This window comes from Fistularia commersonii, chromosome 11 (genome assembly GCF_037954325.1).
Source record: "Fistularia commersonii isolate RoL2024-O1a breed Wild chromosome 11, RoL_Fcom_v1.0, whole genome shotgun sequence".
Lineage (NCBI taxonomy): Eukaryota > Metazoa > Chordata > Actinopteri > Syngnathiformes > Fistulariidae > Fistularia > Fistularia commersonii.
The window spans coordinates 14,054,493-14,072,756 of record NC_141294.1 but is presented as its reverse complement, the minus strand read 5'-3'; the positions used below and the strand labels follow the sequence as shown (position 1 = coordinate 14,072,756).

The 18,264-nt window shown below is 50.5% G+C and overlaps 3 protein-coding genes across 7 annotated transcripts in view; 2 read left to right on the top strand and 1 right to left on the bottom strand.

The window, feature by feature from the left end:
* The first annotated feature begins 91 nt into the window (after positions 1–91).
* Positions 92–11,671, top strand: LOC147229596 (FXYD domain-containing ion transport regulator 6-like). 3 transcript variants are annotated; one of them, XM_086155144.1, is made up of 10 exons: positions 92–347; positions 5,222–5,278; positions 5,429–5,455; positions 6,767–6,790; positions 6,882–6,905; positions 8,543–8,617; positions 10,023–10,059; positions 10,149–10,186; positions 11,436–11,457; positions 11,539–11,671. In XM_086155144.1, the coding sequence occupies exons 2-8, from the start codon at positions 5,227–5,229 to the stop codon at positions 10,183–10,185; spliced, it is 276 nt and encodes a 91-aa protein (XP_086011270.1). In that variant the 5' UTR covers positions 92–347; positions 5,222–5,226; the 3' UTR covers position 10,186; positions 11,436–11,457; positions 11,539–11,671. The 3 variants fall into 3 exon arrangements, with proteins under 3 accessions (XP_086011270.1, XP_086011269.1, XP_086011271.1); XM_086155143.1 differs by having other exon boundaries at positions 11,436–11,671; XM_086155145.1 differs by lacking the exon at positions 5,429–5,455 and having other exon boundaries at positions 11,436–11,671.
* A 538-nt stretch (positions 11,672–12,209) lies between these two features.
* fxyd7 (FXYD domain containing ion transport regulator 7) lies at positions 12,210–15,090 on the top strand. 2 transcript variants are annotated; one of them, XM_086155141.1, is made up of 6 exons: positions 12,210–12,418; positions 13,107–13,142; positions 13,227–13,305; positions 13,384–13,417; positions 14,845–14,882; positions 14,956–15,090. In XM_086155141.1, exons 1-6 carry the CDS (start codon positions 12,406–12,408, stop codon positions 15,074–15,076), a joined length of 321 nt encoding a protein of 106 aa, XP_086011267.1. In that variant the 5' UTR covers positions 12,210–12,405; the 3' UTR covers positions 15,077–15,090. The 2 variants fall into 2 exon arrangements, with proteins under 2 accessions (XP_086011267.1, XP_086011268.1); XM_086155142.1 differs by having other exon boundaries at positions 12,211–12,418; positions 13,227–13,301; positions 13,381–13,417.
* A 985-nt stretch (positions 15,091–16,075) lies between these two features.
* The window catches only part of nfkbid (nuclear factor of kappa light polypeptide gene enhancer in B-cells inhibitor, delta), a 5,425-nt gene continuing 3,236 nt past the window's right edge, over positions 16,076–18,264 (bottom strand). For both annotated transcript variants that reach the window (XM_086155898.1, XM_086155899.1), the window contains exons 4-12: positions 18,076–18,260; positions 17,806–17,993; positions 17,523–17,628; positions 17,288–17,434; positions 17,162–17,213; positions 16,914–17,089; positions 16,588–16,704; positions 16,359–16,523; positions 16,076–16,265 (exon numbers count right to left, since the gene is read on the bottom strand). In XM_086155898.1, the coding sequence (XP_086012024.1) occupies positions 16,194–16,265; positions 16,359–16,523; positions 16,588–16,704; positions 16,914–17,089; positions 17,162–17,213; positions 17,288–17,434; positions 17,523–17,628; positions 17,806–17,993; positions 18,076–18,260 (1,208 nt within the window). In that variant the 3' untranslated portion in view covers positions 16,076–16,193. The remainder of the gene's footprint in view (positions 16,266–16,358; positions 16,524–16,587; positions 16,705–16,913; positions 17,090–17,161; positions 17,214–17,287; positions 17,435–17,522; positions 17,629–17,805; positions 17,994–18,075; positions 18,261–18,264) is intronic.

Sequence of the window (18,264 nt, the reverse complement as noted above, 5' to 3'; positions counted from 1 at the left end):
GAGCGTGCGCGTACGCGTGCGTGTAAAACTAACCAGCAGCAGCTTGTTTGCACTTACGCACGCGTACGCGCACACCCTCCCCTCCCTCCCTCCCTCCTCAGTGCGGAGCAGGGATCGCACGCGCAGCTTCTCCAAGGTGGACCAGACGCGGAGCGGAGGTCCTCCTCAGATCCACACGCCTGACTTCCGTGGGCTTTTCCACTCGTCGTCGAGCCTCTGCGTGGGCGTGAGAAGTTCAGGCGTGGGAGGGTTTCCACGTTTGTTAGTGTTTTCCACCGGAAGTTTGGTTTTTCCAGCTCTTTAACGGCGTCCATCGGCTCGGACCGGAAACCGGAGGCGCAGGCGCGGTGAGTTCCTCCGGGCCCGGGTTCTCCGGTTCGACCCTCCTGTCGGACCCACGGCAGGTCCTCAGAAGAGCTGCATCTGCAGCCCGACCCCCCTCCTGGATCTGGATCCGGATCTGAAGCTCCTGCGCGCACAGACCGTTTCCTTCCAGGTCCCTGGTGATGCGTTCACGTGATTCCTTCTTCCTGTTTATTTCACTTCTCTCTCTTTTGCGTTTCTCTCAGCTCGTTCTAGCGATATGACGGGGTCAGGGTGAACCGAAACACGTGTGTGTGTGTGTGTGTGTGTGTGTGTGTGTGGGTGTGTGTGTGTGTGTGTGTGTTCCATCCGGATCCACCAATACACGGCGATTAATACGCACAAGCAGCTCTTTGTCAGTGATAAGTGTCCGTGTTAATCCCTCTCCGTCATAATCCACCGTGATTCACTCTTAATCCAGCTCCCTCTCCACACACACACACACACACACACACACACACACACACACACACACACACACACACACCTCCAAAGTTTAACAAGATTAGTGGATGGTCTCCTGTTGGAATAACTCGCCCCGTATTTGTTTGATTAAACCCGAATGGCAGGCTTTGGTTGTTAATCCTGCTCCCTCGGGTTCGAGTGCTGGTCCTCCTGATCCAGCCGCCTTCCTGCTCTGCACGTCTGCAAGTGTGAACCCCCAGAACCCCCAGAACCATCAGAACCCCTTCCACTTGTTGACTTGGCGACTCGTGTTATGAGCGGGAGTGCATCGGTTTATCTACAGGAAGCCACAGAGGAGGTTTGGATCTATCTTGGTCGCCCCCCCGACCCCCTCGAAAGCGAGCGGCTAAATATCAACCGTAACTCGACGCCGACCACCGTTTCAGACGAACTGCCGGACGGAAATAGCGGCAGCCTCTTTTACCCCGCGGGTCAAACATTCGCTGCGAAACGACTCTTCAGGGCACGAGTACTACGATCTCGCAGTAGTGGAAGTACTTCTCGTAGTAGATGGCTCCACAAAGTACACCCGTTTGGTAGTTTTGCAGAGTTGAGCGGGATCCGATGGTTGTCGGTTTGATTCCCGGTTCCCGGGGGGGGCTTTGCACGGCGGCTTTGCTATGTGTGTGTGTGGGTGTGGGTGTGTGTGTGTGCAGCGCTGGTATCCGGTGGAACCCGGGCTTCTGAACGCCACCGGTTTCCGACAAATCGGCCCACGGACGGAGTTTTCCATCAGATTTCGAATGGAGCTGCAAAAAAGCCTCAGTGCACGAACGCACAGACACATAAACTCAGGATATCTGCATGTTAGCTTCCTAGCGTAGCAGCAGTCGCAGCTGCTCCTCTGCGCTGTTTACACCCGTCATGGTTGTGTTCTACTGTTACGCTTTTTGTGCTTTTCAGTAAGCTAGTCCTCATAATGACTCCCAAAATGCTAAAATTGCTAGTGTTAGCGATGTTTGGAAGTAGTTTTAGGAAGAATTTACAGTCGATCTGAAGATGGAAATAACAACCAAAGTGAGATCCGTGTCGGTGCGTCAGATCTCCACGGCTCAGTCAACCATCTGCACCGTCCTGAAGAGCAAAGATGCGCTAAAAGACGGCCGACGTGGCGAAAGTTATCGATAGTTTGGATCAATGAGGGACGGACAGCTAGCTGGAGATAGCGTTAGCGAAGGTCTCATAAGCGAGAAGGTTTTACTTTTGCCGATTTAGTGAAGGAAACGCCGAGCACAAGTGCTGGCAAGAACACCAGAAATCCACTAATTCCGGTTCTCTTTAATTCCTTTCGCTTTTTGTCGCAAATAAACCCATAAAAAAGATGTTTTTGGGGCTGGAGAGCAGATCAATGGGGTTGACAAGGATTTCAATGGGAAGAATTGTTTCAGTTCGCAAACACTTCGGTTCACGAACAAAGTCAAAGAAGGAGTTAAACTGATCCGCCGAGGTCCTTCTGTGCTCATTTCTGGAATGAGTCTGCAATGTTTGCACAATATAAGCCTATTAGTGAACTTCAAGGTAGCGCAGAAGTTAGCGATACCGCCTCACAGCCAGAAGGTCCCTGGTTGGATTCCCACAGGAGCCCTTTCTGTGCGGAGCCTCCATGTTCTCCTCATGTCTGCGTGGGGTTCCTCCGGGTTCTCCGGGTTCCTCCCGCAGTCCAAACACATGCGGGAGGTTCACCGGAGAACCTATGTTGTCCAGACGTGTGAACGGTTGGATGTCTGAAGACGAGGCCCTGTGACGGATCCAGGTTGAACCCCCACCTCTGGTCCAACGGCAGCAGGTTCAGACTCCGGCGTGAGCTGGAGATAATGAAGGAATGAATGAAATGCAGTTGGAAGCTGCAGGACATCAGAGCGTCCTTTCCTTTGAGAAGGAAAAGGGGATTTTACCAGGCATACGCTTGTTTCTCCACCGAGGTGTCGTTTGCCTTCCGGTATCTTCACCTTTCGAGCTCCGGCCTCCGTTTGAAAACTCCATCTGTCCTTCAAAACGGACGGATGGCTTTACGTCCGATGATACTGTTCGGAGAAACATGGCGTGTTGAAAGAGCTGCGCTCCTCCTGGTTTGCCTCAGTGTCAGCACTTGTTGAAGGACTTCCTGTAAACAAGTGGGGTGAGGGTCACTGTTCCGGGGCCTTCTGGTGTCTTGAAGATATCTCACTGTCTTCAACACTTTTAAGAAGTGTCCGGCTTGAAGTTTGTTCCAGGAAGTGGCCTCCTCTGGGGAAAACCTTTTAGCTCTGCGTTCCCACAAGCAGTGAGGGACTTCTTGAACTCCGCACTCCAAAACAAACCATCGGAAGAGGAAGAAGAAGAAGAAGAGGAAGACGACACGGACAGCATGGAGGTTGAAGCGGCCGTGGCGTTCGTGGAATAATAACCGCAGACCATCAGATGGTTGAAGTGGTCCTATCTTCTCCCTGTGAAGAACACCGTTAGCCATTTGCTAACTCAGCACTGATCAGAGCTGGGACCAGCAGAATGAGGTTTTGTGACTTTCTCGGAGAAAAAGACGACAAAGCCATTTCCTCCAAGAAAGTCACAAATGGTAGCCTGAAGCTGACACGGCAGAGGCGGCTCCTTCTGTTCCTCTGGAGGATCCCAACCTCCACCGCACAGCTGCTTGCAGAGAAGTATCTCTGGAATTGGAATTTGGAATGCGAGGGCAGGGAACCAGATGGGTACTCCATGTTCTCCCAGTGTCTGCCCGGGTTCCCGCCAGGTTCTCCGGTTTCCTCCCACAGTCCAAAAACATGCAGAAGGTTCTTCGGAGACCCCGAATTGTCCAGACGTGTGAATGGGAGGGGGGATGTTTTGAGCCCCTGCAGAGTGAACCAGCCTGTTGCTCCACCACCCTGCAGCATAAGCACCCTAAATCTTCTTCTTCGTCTTTTCCTTTGGCCTTTTCCCTTCAGAGGTCACCACAGAAAATCCATCTTCTCCATCTAACCCTATTCTCTGGATCCTCCTCTCTCATACCAACTACCTTCATATCCTCTCTCACGACGTCCATAGATCTTCTCTTTGGTCTTCCTTTAGACCTCCTGCCTGGCAGCTGCACCTTCAGCAACCTTCTACCCAGATCTTCACCATGGTTTGGACATAAACAGAGGAGTGTTCATGTCCAAACCATCTCAGTCATCACTTTGTCTTGGTCATACATGTCCTGCACCCCTGTGACAAATCCATCTCTTCTTTTGGGCTTTTCCCTTCAGGGATCTCCACAGTGAATCCACCTTCTCCATCTAACCCTACTCTCTGGATCCTCCTCTCTCACACCAACTTCATTTCCTCTCTCACTACATCCATAAATCTTCTCTTCTGTCCAATGCCAGCATCCGTCTACCAATATATTCACTCTCCCTCCTCTGTACATGACCCAACCATCTTTGTCTCCAAAACATCTAGCATGGGCCGTTCTTCTGGTGGACTCCTTCCTGATCCTCTCCATCCCGGTCACTCCCAAAGAGAACCTCCACATCTTCATCTCTACGACCTCCAGCTTTGCCTCCTGTCTTTCGGTCACTGTTTGTAGATCATCTCACCACTGTTTCCTCCACCTTTCCTTTCATTCTGGCTGATGTTCTTCTATCTCACAGTACCGACACTTTTCTCCAACCATTCCAACCTGCTGAACCCATTACATGAAACCCTGCGACTTCTTGTTCTCCACTCCCTGGAGCAACCGCCGTAAACAACGCAACATCATCTAAGTATCCGGCGGTAATGATGGTGTTTCCTGCAGGCCGTCGTGTCTCTCAGCGCCTCCTTCGATGTGAATCGTCCAGATAATTGTCACGTTCTGACCCCATTCGATGGCAACGGGAAGTGAATTAACCTGTGCATCTGTGTATCGGAGTGATTAGTGACGCTTTTCGTGACAGATTTTTAAAATAAAAAGGACTTGTATCTGCGTAAAGAAACAGGCAGCGTTGTTGAAAACTACCAAGACGACCCCATGCTGTCCTGGGAGTGGAGCCGGAGTCTGTTGTGCAGGTTTCAGAGAGGAGGATGATGAGGAAGCTCCTCAGCATCATGGACAACTTCCATCACCCCCTGCATGCCACGTCGACGTCCTGTCGGAGCTCTTTCAGTCGTAGACTGATCCCACCAAAGAGCTCCACCGAACGCCACAGGAGGTCTTTCCTACCTGAGGCTATCGGACTTTTTAATTCCTCTTCCCTCAGCCGCAGGGAATCTTCAATCTTTGTAGTTACTGCTAACAGCTAAGACAATCTATATTTCATTATATTTCTTATTCTTCCTCCTTTCCGCTATTATCTATTACTGTTATGTTTCTACTTGAAACTCTGGCACAACAATTTCCTTCGGGATTAATAAAGTTGATCTCGTCTCATCATCACGCCTCCCTGTGTGTCCTCCACAGGTACGATGGATCTCACGGTGTTGGTCGCGTTCAGCTCCTGGTTCGCCCCGGCACTGGGTGAGTGTCCGTCCTCCTGAGCGTTCCTCACCTTCACCCCGACGCCGTCCTCCCACGCTCCCCCCGCGCTCCCGCAGTCATCCATCTGTTTTGCAGCCCCGCGTTGTAAACCAGCCGGTGTGTGTGTGTGTGTGTGTGTGTGTGTGACAGGATCAGCATTTGGCAGGGAGGTGTTGGGTAAGTTTCCTGCATCCCCCTCCTCCCCGGCCGGCATGGCAACCCCCACTTTCTTAATGTTCAGTTGACGCAACTCGTGGCCTTGCTAGCTTTTCCTGCCGTTCTTCAAAATAAAGAACCCGGTTAGCGTCTCCCCTGGCCGCCGTCCGGCTCTCCGTCGCCCCCGCCGACGCTGCCGGTCGGATGGAAAGCAGATGTGTCGACCTTCGTCCCGTTTGAAGTCTCTCCTCGTCCGCCTGGCCGGCTGTTTGAAGAAGATCTGTGGGTGTTTTTTTTTTTTTTGCATCAAAGAAGAAAGCGGGCGTCGGTGTTTACTGCCGGCTAATGAGGTCAAAGTTAACCGCGCCGCTCTTACCGCCGTCTCCGCGGCTAATGAGTGGAGGTTGTTTTGCAGGCCGGGCTTCGATGGCCGTTTCTCTAATGAGTGTCAGGAAGTCGGCGTCGGCCCCGACGCTCCGAGATGACGTTCGGAAAAGAAAACGACCAGAACGTTAGTTTGTCGTCGCTCTCGGCGAGCAGGTGTCTAATTATTTTTACGCGGGGAGTGAAAAATAAAAGCGAGCGGCCCGTCCTCGGTGATCTCTCGAGGTTCCCGAGCCAATCGAAGCGCGGCGGAGGAGAACGTTCATCCGAAGGGCGTCCGCTCTGCATTTGCAACATCTCTCCTAGCGTGGGAGCTTTGTGGAGGTCCGAGAAGCGCTTCAGGAACCAGGCTGCATTAGGACAGCAGAAGAACCTCAGGAGCATCTTAGCTCCTGGATCTGTTTACGGTTCCACAGGAACTCCGAGGTGGTTGATGGAACTCTTGCGTAGCGCCGCTTTTGAGAACCACGGTGGTCACCGGTCAGATGTCCAAGCTCTTCGATGGGATTTCCAGAGGAGCATCAACATTCTGGAGCAAAAAAAGTGCGGTTAGCTCACGGCTAATTCTTCACACAAAGCAATGCAGGGAGAAGATAAGACCACCTCAAGCGTCCGCTAGCTCATGGTTATAACTCCATGAAAGCTGTGACGGCTTCCACCCCCGTATTGTCCGTGTGGTTTTCCTGGTCTTCTGTGGTTTGCTTTGGAGTGTGGAGCTCAAGGTGCACGTCACAGATGCTAGCGTCCCACCGTGGTCCTCACCGCGGTCCTCTACTGCCCGTGGGAACGCAAAACTACAAGGTTCCCCTGGAGGAGGACACCTCCTGGAACCAAACTCAAGCTGGTCCGTTCTCGGAGCTTCAGCTTCGAGCTCAAGCAGACACCAAACGCATGAAATCAGAAGGTCGGCCGTTTCAAAAGCCTCACCGATTCCTCTGCTTTTCACAGCTTCGTCGGCGAAGGAGGACAAAGGTGAGTGTGAGAGCTAATGAGCTTCCCGGCTGCTGATTGGACGCCGGCATCTGCCTGTCATTCATGCCCCGCCTCCGCTCTCTCCTTCCAGACCAAGACAGCGCTTTCAATTACGGTGAGTTTCGCCTTTCAAACGACTGGAGGTCGTGTTTTCCCGCCGCGGTGGAAAACGTTCACCTCAAGGCCAAACTCTTCCAGTGACTCGGTCCAGGGAACATCTGGACAGATGCTCCACCAGCCCCTTCCCTCAGCTGCTCCCAGGCCTTCTAAAAATACCTCACGCTCAAACCATCTTGGTTTCAAGCGTAGAAGATCTTTTTTTTTTTTTTTTTTTCCAAAAAAAAAAAAAGCAAGCAGATATCTTTTGGAAGCGTTTCGGCTTCAGACGGCCAGGTGACGTCTCCTGCTGCCGAAAGTCTAGAAGACACAACATGAAGGTGCAGCGGTTAGCTCTCCATGTTCTCCCCATGTCTGCGTGGGGTTCCTCAGGGTTCCTCCCACCGTCCAAACACGCCGGAGAAGAAGATTACTTCCTGTGGTTCCTTCGTCCCGTCCGATTTGCTGTTTGGAGTCGGACGTCTAGGTGGAGTCGGTTCTGCTGACAGATGGTCGCAGCACCAATCAGAGCCAAGGACGCCGACTTAGTCACTGTGTGCATGAGTTAAAAAATATTAATCAGATTAATCCTGCAAAGAAAAGCCATGGAAATAAAAAAGTGATTAAGTGGTTAAAAAGTCATTTTAAAATCATTTTAGATGAATAACAATCAAAAATAAAAGTGACAGAGCGGTTGGTGTCAACAATGTTACTTTCAAAAATGAATCTGATTAATCGTGCAAATGAATCCAGATTCCTGTGTTCATTTTGACACTTCTAGATGTTTTAATAAGAATGAGATTACATTTTACAGAAGGCGCCTTACTTCACACTCCAGGATACTCTACGGACATAAAATACAGATTTAAAAGAAACAATAAAAATGACAAAGTGGTAAAAAAAAAAGAGTAAATAAAATAAAAAAAGCAATTAAAAAATAAAAGTGACAGAGGAGTTGCCGTCTATAATGTTAGTTTCAAAAATTAATCAGATTAATCGTGCAAATGAATGAATCCAGATTCATGTGTTCATTTTGACACTTGTAGATGGTTTAATAGAAAAATAATATTATTATTATTATATATTATAATTAATCATTAATTATTAAAAGTGCCTTATTTGACACTCGAGGACAGAGTACAGAAATGAAACAAGAAACAATAAAAATAAAAAACAATAAAAATGGCAAAATGTTAAAAAAATAAATGAAAAAAAATAAAAAAAATAAAAGTGACATTGTGAAAGTGAAATTAATCAGATCAATCGTGCAAATGAGTGACTCCAGATTCATGTGTTCATTTTGACGCTTCTAGATAGTTTAATAGAAAAATAATAATACATTTTACTTAAAATGGAGATTTAACAGAAACAATAAAAATAAAAAAACATTAAAAACGGCAAAATGTTAAAAAAAATAAATAAATAAAATTGAAAAATAAAAGCGACAGAGCGGTCTGTGTCAGTGCTGTTCATCAGTTGTGGCAGAGCTGATAAAAATCTCCACGTATAATCAGACGGGCCGATTAGATCTTCCTCCTGCGACGCCAGAGGATCCAAAAGTGGTGCAGGTTTCAGAAAACAGTTTTCTCCCGGCTCTGCGGATCGCTGTAGATGTTTGCTCCTCCGGCGCCGTCACTTCCCCCCCTGTCGTTTCAGATTATGAATCCCTGAGAACCGTTGGCCTGGTTTTCGCCGTGGTGCTGTTCCTCCTGGGCATCGCCGTCATTTTCAGTGAGTGTTTGACCCACTTAAAGCGCACGACAGATGCGTTACGCCGGGTGTCGCCATCTCCTACGTGTGTGTGTGTGTGTGTGTGTGTGTGTGAGTTGACCTTGCATGGGTGCAAACAAGCCGGCTTCTGTTTTGTTTCAAGGATGGTGAACGCCGTTTGCGCCTCCTCCCCCTCGTACCGAGCGGCGAGCACACGGTCGCTGTAACCAAAACCAACCGTAAATAATCCTCCGGGGCCGACTCGCCGTGATTTTTTCCGTGATCTTCAGCGTCCTCGGCGACGAACACCCGCGACTCGTACTTTGGTCGCGTTGAGGAATAAAACAGAAGCGTCGGAGTTCAGATCCCGAACGGGAGCGTCGGGGTTCGGAAGGATGACGGATCGGCGTTGTCTTTCGAGACGCCGGGTTTTATTCTTAGCCCCGAGAAGTATGTAGGTCACTGTCGTGGTCCGGGATTCCCCTGCGATTGTGCGGGACGAATCGGCCGTTCCAGCGCTCACTCAGAGCTTTTATTTATCCCGATGCACCTTCATGTCCGTATTTGGTGACACAATCTGGCTGCAGTTCCTCGTCGTGGCCACCAGGGGGCGCCGTCTGCAGCATCAACCTGAGGTTATGTTCTACGGAAGCTTCCACACGATTGGTTCCCTCAGGTGATGAAGGCTCTCCTGCCCTGGGCTCCTTCTTGGTTGCCGTAGTGATGGACAGGGTCTCCATGGACCGTGATGTTTGCAGATGACGCTGTGATCTGCCGTGACAGCTGGTGGAGGCTGGACCTCAGAAGGAGGAGCTGAAGGTCAGCAAGATAAAATACGTGTGATTGAGAAGGACTCAAGAGGGTACCGAGAGTGGAAGTGAAGAACGTGGGGCGGTTTGAGTTCTTGTGCAAGCAGGTCGGAGAGGTGGTTTGTCGACACCGAGGAGAAGCTGAAGATGTGGAGGTTCCTCTTTGGGAGCCAGGAGGATGGTGAGGATCGGGAGGGAGTCCTTGGTAGATGTTCTGGAGATGAAGTCACACTGAGATGGTTTGGACAGAGGAGGGATGGTGGAGATGTGGGTAGAAGGTCCCAGGCAGGAGGTCGATCGATCCTCTGGATGTTATCTCAGATTATTGAAGATCAGCTAAAAGAATGAATGGTCTTCTTACTTGTTTCTACCCGCATCCTTTGGGTCTTTCCACCCTTTTCTTTGGAAACTTCACCAGAAGTTCCAGGGGAAGTCGAACGTTCCCCGCAGGCCGCAGAACACGGAGCGGCGATGTGACGTTTGAGGATGTCGGTTCCAGCGGAGCGAAGTGAAAGCCTCGTTTCTGCTCGCCGTCGTCCGTAAATCCTCCCCTCCGAGACCAGAAGAGCCTCCTTCGGACTGACAGTGACTCTGCGTCTCTTTGTGTTTCCAAACAGGCAAAAAGTGTGTTTGCTCCAAGCGCGACAAGCCGAGGTGAGTAGAAGGAGGCCGGATCTGATCCGCGCTTTCTGAAAATAGGATTAAAAGCCTTGTGACTCTTTTATCCGTCCGTGAAATTGCAGGCCGCGGGGCTCTGACTTGGAACCGGGGGCTCCCTAGGGTAAGTCCGATTTTCTTTCAGGACCGACCTCCGCTAGACCATCTGCAGAAACCAGACGTTCCAGCCACGAGCGAGCGCTTGTAGACGGCGGGCGGCAACCTTCTGCCTCGACCGTGACGGCGACGGAGGGCCGGCCTGTTTGCGCTAACAGCTACGTGCTAATCGTAATAACTTTAGTATTCGTAAAAGAAACGACAGTGGTGGAGAAAGTCAAGCCCCGCCCCCTGGGATGGCTGCCAGGGGCTAGGCTAATGCTAACGGTAAGCGCTCTCAAGATAGATGGTTTTGAGCCCGTCTTTAAAAAGGATTTAAAGGCGATTAATAAGAATAATATTAAGAACAACTTTATTTATCAAGAAGGAGAGTTACAAGAAAAATATAACAATAACAAATAATAGAAGAAAATTGTATAAAAAGTAAAAAAAGGGAGAATAAGAAACACAAATAACCTATAAAGTGTCTGAAGTAACAAGTGAAAACTATAAAGTGTCTTAAGGTCTTAAGTAACAAGTGAATGATAAGGAGTGCACAAGAGAATGAAAAAATATTATATAATTAACATATATACAGATAAATTATTACAATTTACAATAAGTGGGTGAGATTTTTTTTTTTTTTTAAGGTTTAAGATTTTAAGATTAATTCCTTCCAGACCACAGTTTTTTTAGGTGCTTTTCAGAAAAATATTTTATTTCATTTTATTAATTTAATATTAATTATTTTAAAAATATTATATTTTATAAATAACAAACCATGAATTAAAAATTGATAATGCATAAGAAAAGAGATGTCGGCCGGTGGTGAAGGAGTTTTTCATTTGTTGCTCTTAACTTACCGGCTCCACCCTCAATGCTACAATGCTATGCTAAATGTAACTTTGCTCCACTTTATGTCTAAACTCCATTTATGGACGGAGTGACGCCGCTCCTCTTTCTAAAACCATCAAACCCTCCCCGACCCGCTTCGAACGCCTCGTCCGTCCACGTTCGAGTGTCATCGACGAGCGTCATCGAACCCCGTCTTTAAATGCGTCTTCACGGACGGCGGCGGCCATGTTGGCCTCAGATCACTCAGATCTGAGCTCCAAACATCACCGAACCCCGAAAAACTCCCACCTCTTCGGTCGGGGTTCCTCGGTTTACACATCCGGACGCCGCGTCTCCTCGGCAGCTCCGCGTGGAATGTCTGACGTCCGCAGGTCTTCGGACGTCGTCTCGATTAACACGACCATCTCTTCTTCCTTTCTCAGCCTGAAGAGCGGCAGAGTTCCGGTGAGAACTTTAAAACGTCTCTCCACGATAAAGGCGTTTGTTCTCCTCACGGACGCTGTTTCTCCCGCACTTTGGCTCCAGGTGGCAGCAGAGACCCCCCCAAACCCCCCCCACATGCAACCTCCTCACCTTTCAACACTCATGTTTTCTATTCCATGTTTTTATCACGGGTGACTCCCACGTCCACGCAGAATCATTAAACACGCTTGCAAAATGTTCACGCCTTTCACTTGTTTGTGATAAAAAAAAAAAAAAAAAAGAAGAAGTCTACTTTTCCCGTGAGTCAGACTTCCACCACAGCTCCTGCTGACGCCGCCGTTTCACATCCAGCAGGAACCAGCGAGCGCATGAATGATTTATGAGGCGGCGGGACAGGCCGTCTTAAATACGCCGTTAATTTTGGCAGCCGGAGGATTCGGCGCTGATTAATGGATGAATTTGAAATCCGGCGCATTAAGTCAAGCAAGGTGATTGCCGGAAGTGTTGTTCCGCCACATCCGAGGCGCCTCCAGATGCAGGAGATGTTTGCGTGAAGGGTTGTCATCCCCGAAACCCCGTTTGCAACCAAAAATCAGATTTCTTTTTTAGAAAAACCCACAAGGTTTCCACAAGGTGACGCAGAGACTCTCGGCCTCTGGCTGCTGGGTTTCTCCACCTCCTCAGGGTTGTTTGAGCTGTTCGCTTTGCTCGAAATAAAACCTATCCAGCCGCACTTTGTGTCATTCCTCCTCATTGATTTTGAAGCAGGGCACCTCCACCCCCCCCCCTCCAGTGCGCAGCGGGAAACACCTCGGAGTTGCACCATTTTGTCCGGTTGCAATCCCCCTTCTCACCACTAGAGGGCGCAGCGTGGCTTCCCACCCGTGGAGCATCTCCAGCTCCACTCAGCTGCAGCCCAGCAACAACCACACTTGGAGAGGAGACCTCTTGAGCATCTGCACTGCAGCCATGGAACCCACAGGTCTGTATCTTTCCTTCGATCCTTGCACTTTTATTCTAAAATAACGCTCCAAAGTCACCGGTGATGTAGTCATTGTTGGTTCTGCGGTTCCATGCTGCTCTTCTTTTAAACTATTCCGGGTTTTCCGTCCTCTGGAGGAGGTGCGCCGGTGCTTCGAGGGCAGATCCTGCACCGCTGGTCATGTTCAGTGATCAGGGACAAATTATTGTTGGAAATACAAAGCTGAAAGTTTGCATCGCTGCAAATTTAGACCTGCCATTTAGCAAAGCGGCTTCTCGATTCCTGGAGCGGGAGTTTGAGCGCCCCCTCCCCCCCGATTCCACCCGTCCCAATTTCCCGTCAAGCTGTTCCCGTTGCATCCTCCATGCAGGCTGGGAGTGGTCGTCGTCCCCCCCCCCCCCCCGTGCCGGGAGTGTGACCCCGCAGGCCGACTCCGCGTCCTGCTGCCAGACTAGAATAAAAACACACTTCTTGTGCCGCATCTTATTTTTTTCTGCTGAGCCAAGATGCTGCAGGGATGATGCTGAGGGGCAGAGGAGCCAAGCCTGCAGATGTAGGAGGGGTGGAAGGGGGTGGAGGGGGGTTGTTCTTGCTGCTGCTCCTGCTGCTGCTGCTGCTGTGAGGTGTTAAACACACCCCCTTTCTGCTTGTGTGTGTGTGTTCATTCTCACCTCTCTTCCCCCCTCAGAGACAATGTTTCCAGACCAAACGGACTTTGATTACGGTGAGACGGAGCGGCTCTGAGAATCTCCGAACCGCAGGGCTGCCGACGGCGACTCAAACTTGTGTTTTTACCTCCTCGCCGCAGATTACGAGACCCTGCGGACCACCGGGGTCGTCCTCGCCGTCATCATGTTTGTCTCCGGCATCGTCATCGCCCTGAGTAAGTACGAGCCCTCTTTCTTGCTCAGGTTGACGGCGGCGCCTGCGTGTTTGTAACCGACGTGTCGTTCCCCAAACAGGTAAAAAATTCACAAAATGCGTAAAATCCTCCTCCAAGTAAGAGCAGTGCAAGGTTCAGTGAATGATCCGCATGTGTGATGGAGATGCCCGACCAACCCGGCCAGCAAACGCTACTCCTTGTTTCACCCCTGAAGGCAGTTTCGGGACTTTTGTTCCCCCTCACCTCCACCCCCCTTCCCTGTCCAGAACACACACACACACACACACACACACACACACACACAGGAAAACACCTCCAACTCACGAGGGCTCTGGCCGGCACGCTGCGAGATCACCGAACAGCTTGGATGGTGTTTGCGTTGGAGACAATAGAAAGAACTTTTCAATTGAAATCAATTTTATTTTCTCTCATTAGGGTTTTTTTTTCCCCAAATGTCATTTTAAATATCTTGTATAGTTGCAATGAAAAGTGTTTTTGTCGCTCAAAATGTGCGTAAACCACTCATATCTCACTGAGCGGGTGAAATAAATGATCCAATTGGCTATTAATTTGCAAATGTAATTCACGTTTTTGCTTATTTTTGGTTTGCTACTCGAGGATAATTGAAGTCTGGCTTTTTGAGGATAGATGATAGATGGAGGAAGAGTATTTTATTTTAAAGGAACCTTCAATCTGTTTTTTTCTCTTTTTTTTTCAAAGTGATGTTTTTTTTGCTCGCAGAAATAACATTTTTATTGATTTCATAAATGCAACACTAGTTTTTTTTCAAATAATTTTTAAAAAACATTTTTAATTCATTAATTTTTTTAATTTAGAATTTTTAATAAAACACCGTAGTGCCGCCCTATATTGCGATTTTTCTTTTGCAGTCTCACTGTATCACTTTGTTTTTCACTTTTTAAATTTAATTTCACATCCCCGATTTTTCACTACACCACACTTTTTTGCCGCATAAATGTATTTCTTTATATTGATTATTTCATTTATGTTTCTGGTAAAATCAGCATTTTTGACCAAGCAGAGCATGGCGTTCTGCATCCTGGGTTCTGATTGGCTGAGCCAGCGTGTCTCTGCACCTCCTGCACACCGCATGCATTCAGCATCTCGTCGCTAACGGCGGATTTTCGTTTATCGCGGCTGGTTTGGGGGCGTAACCCCGCGATAACCGAGGGGCCGCCATACCTAGCATCCGGTTTTAAAAAAAAAAAAAAAAAAAAAAAAAAACGCTGTTTGTTTTTGTAATTTCAGCCGCCGTCAGTGTTTGGCGGTTTCTTCCCCGCGGGTCCAGGCGGCGTCCGTTAGCCTCCCGTGTGTTTGTTGTCGCGCGGGTGAGCCGGGTGTTTCTGCATGACGCTTGTATGGCAAGAAAACAAGACTAGCGACCGCACACTGACCCCTGACCCCTGACCTCCCCGATGCCGTGGTCCCCGATAATGGATGCGCTCGATCGCGTGCAACTTGTCGCGACGGCTGTTGAAGCGCGGCGTCGGCTTGGTTCTCACGCCGCCCCTCCTGTTTCCAGGTCCAGCTCCGCCGGCACCCAAATTCCGAAGGCAGAAGGTAAAGTCCGCCTTTCTCCGAGGCTGCGGTGGCGTTGATGTCGTCTCTGAGCGTCTGTTTTGCTCTCTCGCAGCGCCTCCTCACTCCGCGTAGAAAACACAGCGCGCTCGCGGCGTCACGGGAACGTCGGCGACGGACGTCGGAGGCCGACGGCGTCATGGCTTTTACACGCCCGCCAGCTGGATGATCAATAAACGGGGTTTTCAAACATGTTTGCTACTCTTGTCATTTGACTTCTGACCACCTGAACGCCTCTACAGTGTCTTCAGTGTGTGTGTGTGTGTGTGTGTGTGAGATCTGCTCGTTAAGAAAATAACCATCTGTTTTAATCACACCAATTTATTCAGACAACGTTAGCGGTCTCCGTTCCTCGCTTGGTTCTCGGTGAAGAACGGAGGCCGATTTGTCGCGTTCTGTTTATATTATCACAATCATGAGAATAATCGGTTCAAGCTTGAATATTTTACTCTTCGTCATAAAATAAATCAATGGATGACAATTGCATGACAAAAAGAAATATATAAGATAAAACAACAGCTTAACATGGCATAGCGTTGTCCGAAAAGCGAACTCGGGTTTTCAAATCCAGTGATATCTTCTGATTCGCGTTTATTCAACGGCGGCGAGAGCCGGGAAACTCGAGCGTCACCTTCGACAAACGCCGGGTAAATCATAAATAGGTTCCAAAGAGAGCAAATGTGCTTGGAGTGTAATATCTGCAGTGTCTTGTGAGCTGGGGCGTGAATTCCACGGAGGTAAAACAGAAAGCGGAGGGTGGGCGGGCGTCAGAACGAGGAGGTGATCTCCAGCGTTACTGTACTTTCATCGGTGACTCACGGCCGACGCGCCGCCGTCCTCGAGAGGACATTCCTTATCAGCATCATAAAGGTTTTACACGTAAAATTTCCTTCGTCGAGAAAAACAAACCATCGTTTCCCCGTTGTTTACACAGGTATGATACATACGGAGGGGGAAACACTGACTGATCCGCTGATTCAAACCCAGCGTATCAATATGAACGCTGTTCACGACAGGGTGACGGGTTTGGCGGTAAGCGTGACCCGCGGGTCACGACCACGATTTCATGGAAATCAGAATTAAAAAGCGGGCGTTTACCCGCTGTCTGAATCAAGGCTTTGGGATGGTGTTTGCTTTGAGTGAAGTAGGAGATAAATAATGTACTGAGAGATGAGTACGTTAAAATTCTCTATAAACGTGTACAGAGAGAACATAAAGACCCCCCTCTAAACGGGGGAAACGAGTTTAGCACTATTTCGCTCCAAATTTGGATTACAAGTGATTTCTTTTTAGTTACTCCTGGTCCTGTGAGGACGTGACACGTCGACGCGACGGGGCGTTTTTCTTCTTCAGCATGAGCTTGAGCTGGAACGGGAGGGAAGAGAAGCAGAAGGCGGGTTGGGTGACGGGCGGGAAAGCGGCGGGAGGCGGCGGCGGCGGCGTCGGGGTCGGGCTCACCTTGGCTCCCTGCTCGCCGCTCTGCAGCAGGTGCGCCGCCAGCTCGTTCTCCAGGTTGCGGACGCTGGGATCGGCTCCGCCGCACAGCAGGAGGCGTATGATCTCTTCCTGCTGGGGGTGTCCGTGGAGACCGGCCGCCATGTGCAAAGCGGTGTGACCGTGAGCCTGAAGCAAAAAGGAGGGATTCAGACCCGACGTCGGATCGGCGCCCCGACTTCCCCCGACTCACCTTCATGTTGACGAAGGCGGCCATGTTTGTCAGGGGGATTCTCAGCAGGAAGCGAACCAGGTGGATGTTCCCCTCCTTCACGGCCAGGTGCAGCACCGTCTTGTTACTTTTGATTTCCTGGAATTCGTGGAATCGAAGGAAAGAAAGAAAGAGAAACCCGAATGTGGTTGATTCACCCGTGGCTATTTCACCCCCCGAACGCCCTTGAAAAGGTCAGAAATTTACAAGTGCTTTTCACAAATGTTTTTTTTTCTTCTGCTAAACGCCCACGTCTTTGTAGCCGCGCTTCGTCGCGACACTTTTACGAATCGGGAGGATTTTTCTACCTTGCTCAGCAAAGCCGCTCCCGCGTCCAAAAGCAGCTGCACGCAGAAGAGCTTCTCCTTGGCTTTGCTCTGGAGAAGCTGAAAGTTTGCATCGCCGTCGTCCGCGGCCCCGCCGGCCGACAGAGCCTTCGCCGTGGCGTTGTGAGAGACGGCGGCGCGGTGCAGCGGGGTCATACCTGGGCGGGGACAGGAGGAGGCCTTGGGTGCCGAGACGCTTCACAGACGCCGCGTAAGGCGACGGGTTTTACCTTCAAAATCGCACGCCTCCAGGTTGAGCCGCTGCCTCATGGACAGGATCACCTGCAAAAAAAGAAACAAAATCCAGGAGAATCACATTTCTCTCTCACTGCGTTTGCCGCTTTACTTTCTTTTACCTGCAGAACCAAAGCGAAGCCGTAATAGGCCGCCAGGTGAAGCGGCGTCTGCCCCTTCACGTCCGAGGCGTTGATGTCCGCCCCGAAACACAGCAGGTCCTGCACGATCTCGGGCTGGTTCGCCGTCACCGCCACCAGTAACGCCGTCTGCACGGAGGAGGGGGAGGACGTTTATCGCGTTTGCCGCCTCCGTCTCCTCCGTTACCCCCTCCGGATCGTCGGGGATCTCCCGTACCTTGCCCTTGTGCTCTTTGGCGTCCAGCTTCCCCAGCTCTCTCAGCTTCTCGGCCGCGGCGTAGGCACACTCTCGGAGACCCTTGGCCGTGCAGATGTGCAAGATGCTGGGAAGAAGAAGAAGAAGAAGAAGAAGAAGAGTTGGTTGCAGAATCCCTTGAAATTCAGCGACATCAATCCCACTCCTCTCCTGTCAGAGCTCCTCTCCAGGCCGAAAGCCTCGGAGATCTTGCTTTCGGCCGAAACGACACGACGCTTCCCAGTCGTGGTCCCGCGGCACTCACGTGTCTCCGTCCTCGTCCTGCCCCGCCGCCCTGCTGCCGTCCATCTCCCGCAGCTGCATCCTGAACTCCTCCACCTTGCCGGGGTCCAAAAACGTGCCGAAGTTCAGCGGCGCCGCCGTGCCGGGACCCGCGAGGGGCCAGGACGGGCCCGGGGTCGCCCCCTGATCCGCGACCGGCATGGGGAAGTCCTGCACGCGGGACGCCTCGGCTCAGTCACCGCATATCGTGTGAAAACTTTGCGTTCCGGAGCGAAAAGAGGGCTTTGCTTACGTAGATCTGAGGTGCCGGATCTACGAACCCGTGCAGCTGCTGCTGGGGGCCGAAGTCAGGAGCCACCTGGACGTCGTAGGCGTAGCTGGGGCCGGGCTGGCCGGGGTAGTAGCTGTGTGCCGGTTCTGGCGCTTGGCTCCAGGGGTCGTAGCTCACCGGCATGTCCGAGAAGCTGCCGGAAGCCCCTGG

Bases quoted from the DNA above. Each gene is read 5' to 3' on its own strand.
- LOC147229596 (XM_086155144.1), top strand. From the start codon at position 5,227: ATGGATCTCACGGTGTTGGTCGCGTTCAGCTCCTGGTTCGCCCCGGCA. The intron at 6,791-6,881 runs GTGAGTGTGAGA...CTCTCCTTCCAG, and splicing joins GTCGGCGAAGGAGGACAAAG to ACCAAGACAGCGCTTTCAAT. The intron at 8,618-10,022 runs GTGAGTGTTTGA...GTTTCCAAACAG, and splicing joins GGGCATCGCCGTCATTTTCA to GCAAAAAGTGTGTTTGCTCC.
- fxyd7 (XM_086155141.1), top strand. The intron at 13,418-14,844 runs GTAAGAGCAGTG...TCCTGTTTCCAG, and splicing joins TGCGTAAAATCCTCCTCCAA to GTCCAGCTCCGCCGGCACCC. The intron at 14,883-14,955 runs GTAAAGTCCGCC...GCTCTCTCGCAG, and splicing joins CCAAATTCCGAAGGCAGAAG to CGCCTCCTCACTCCGCGTAG.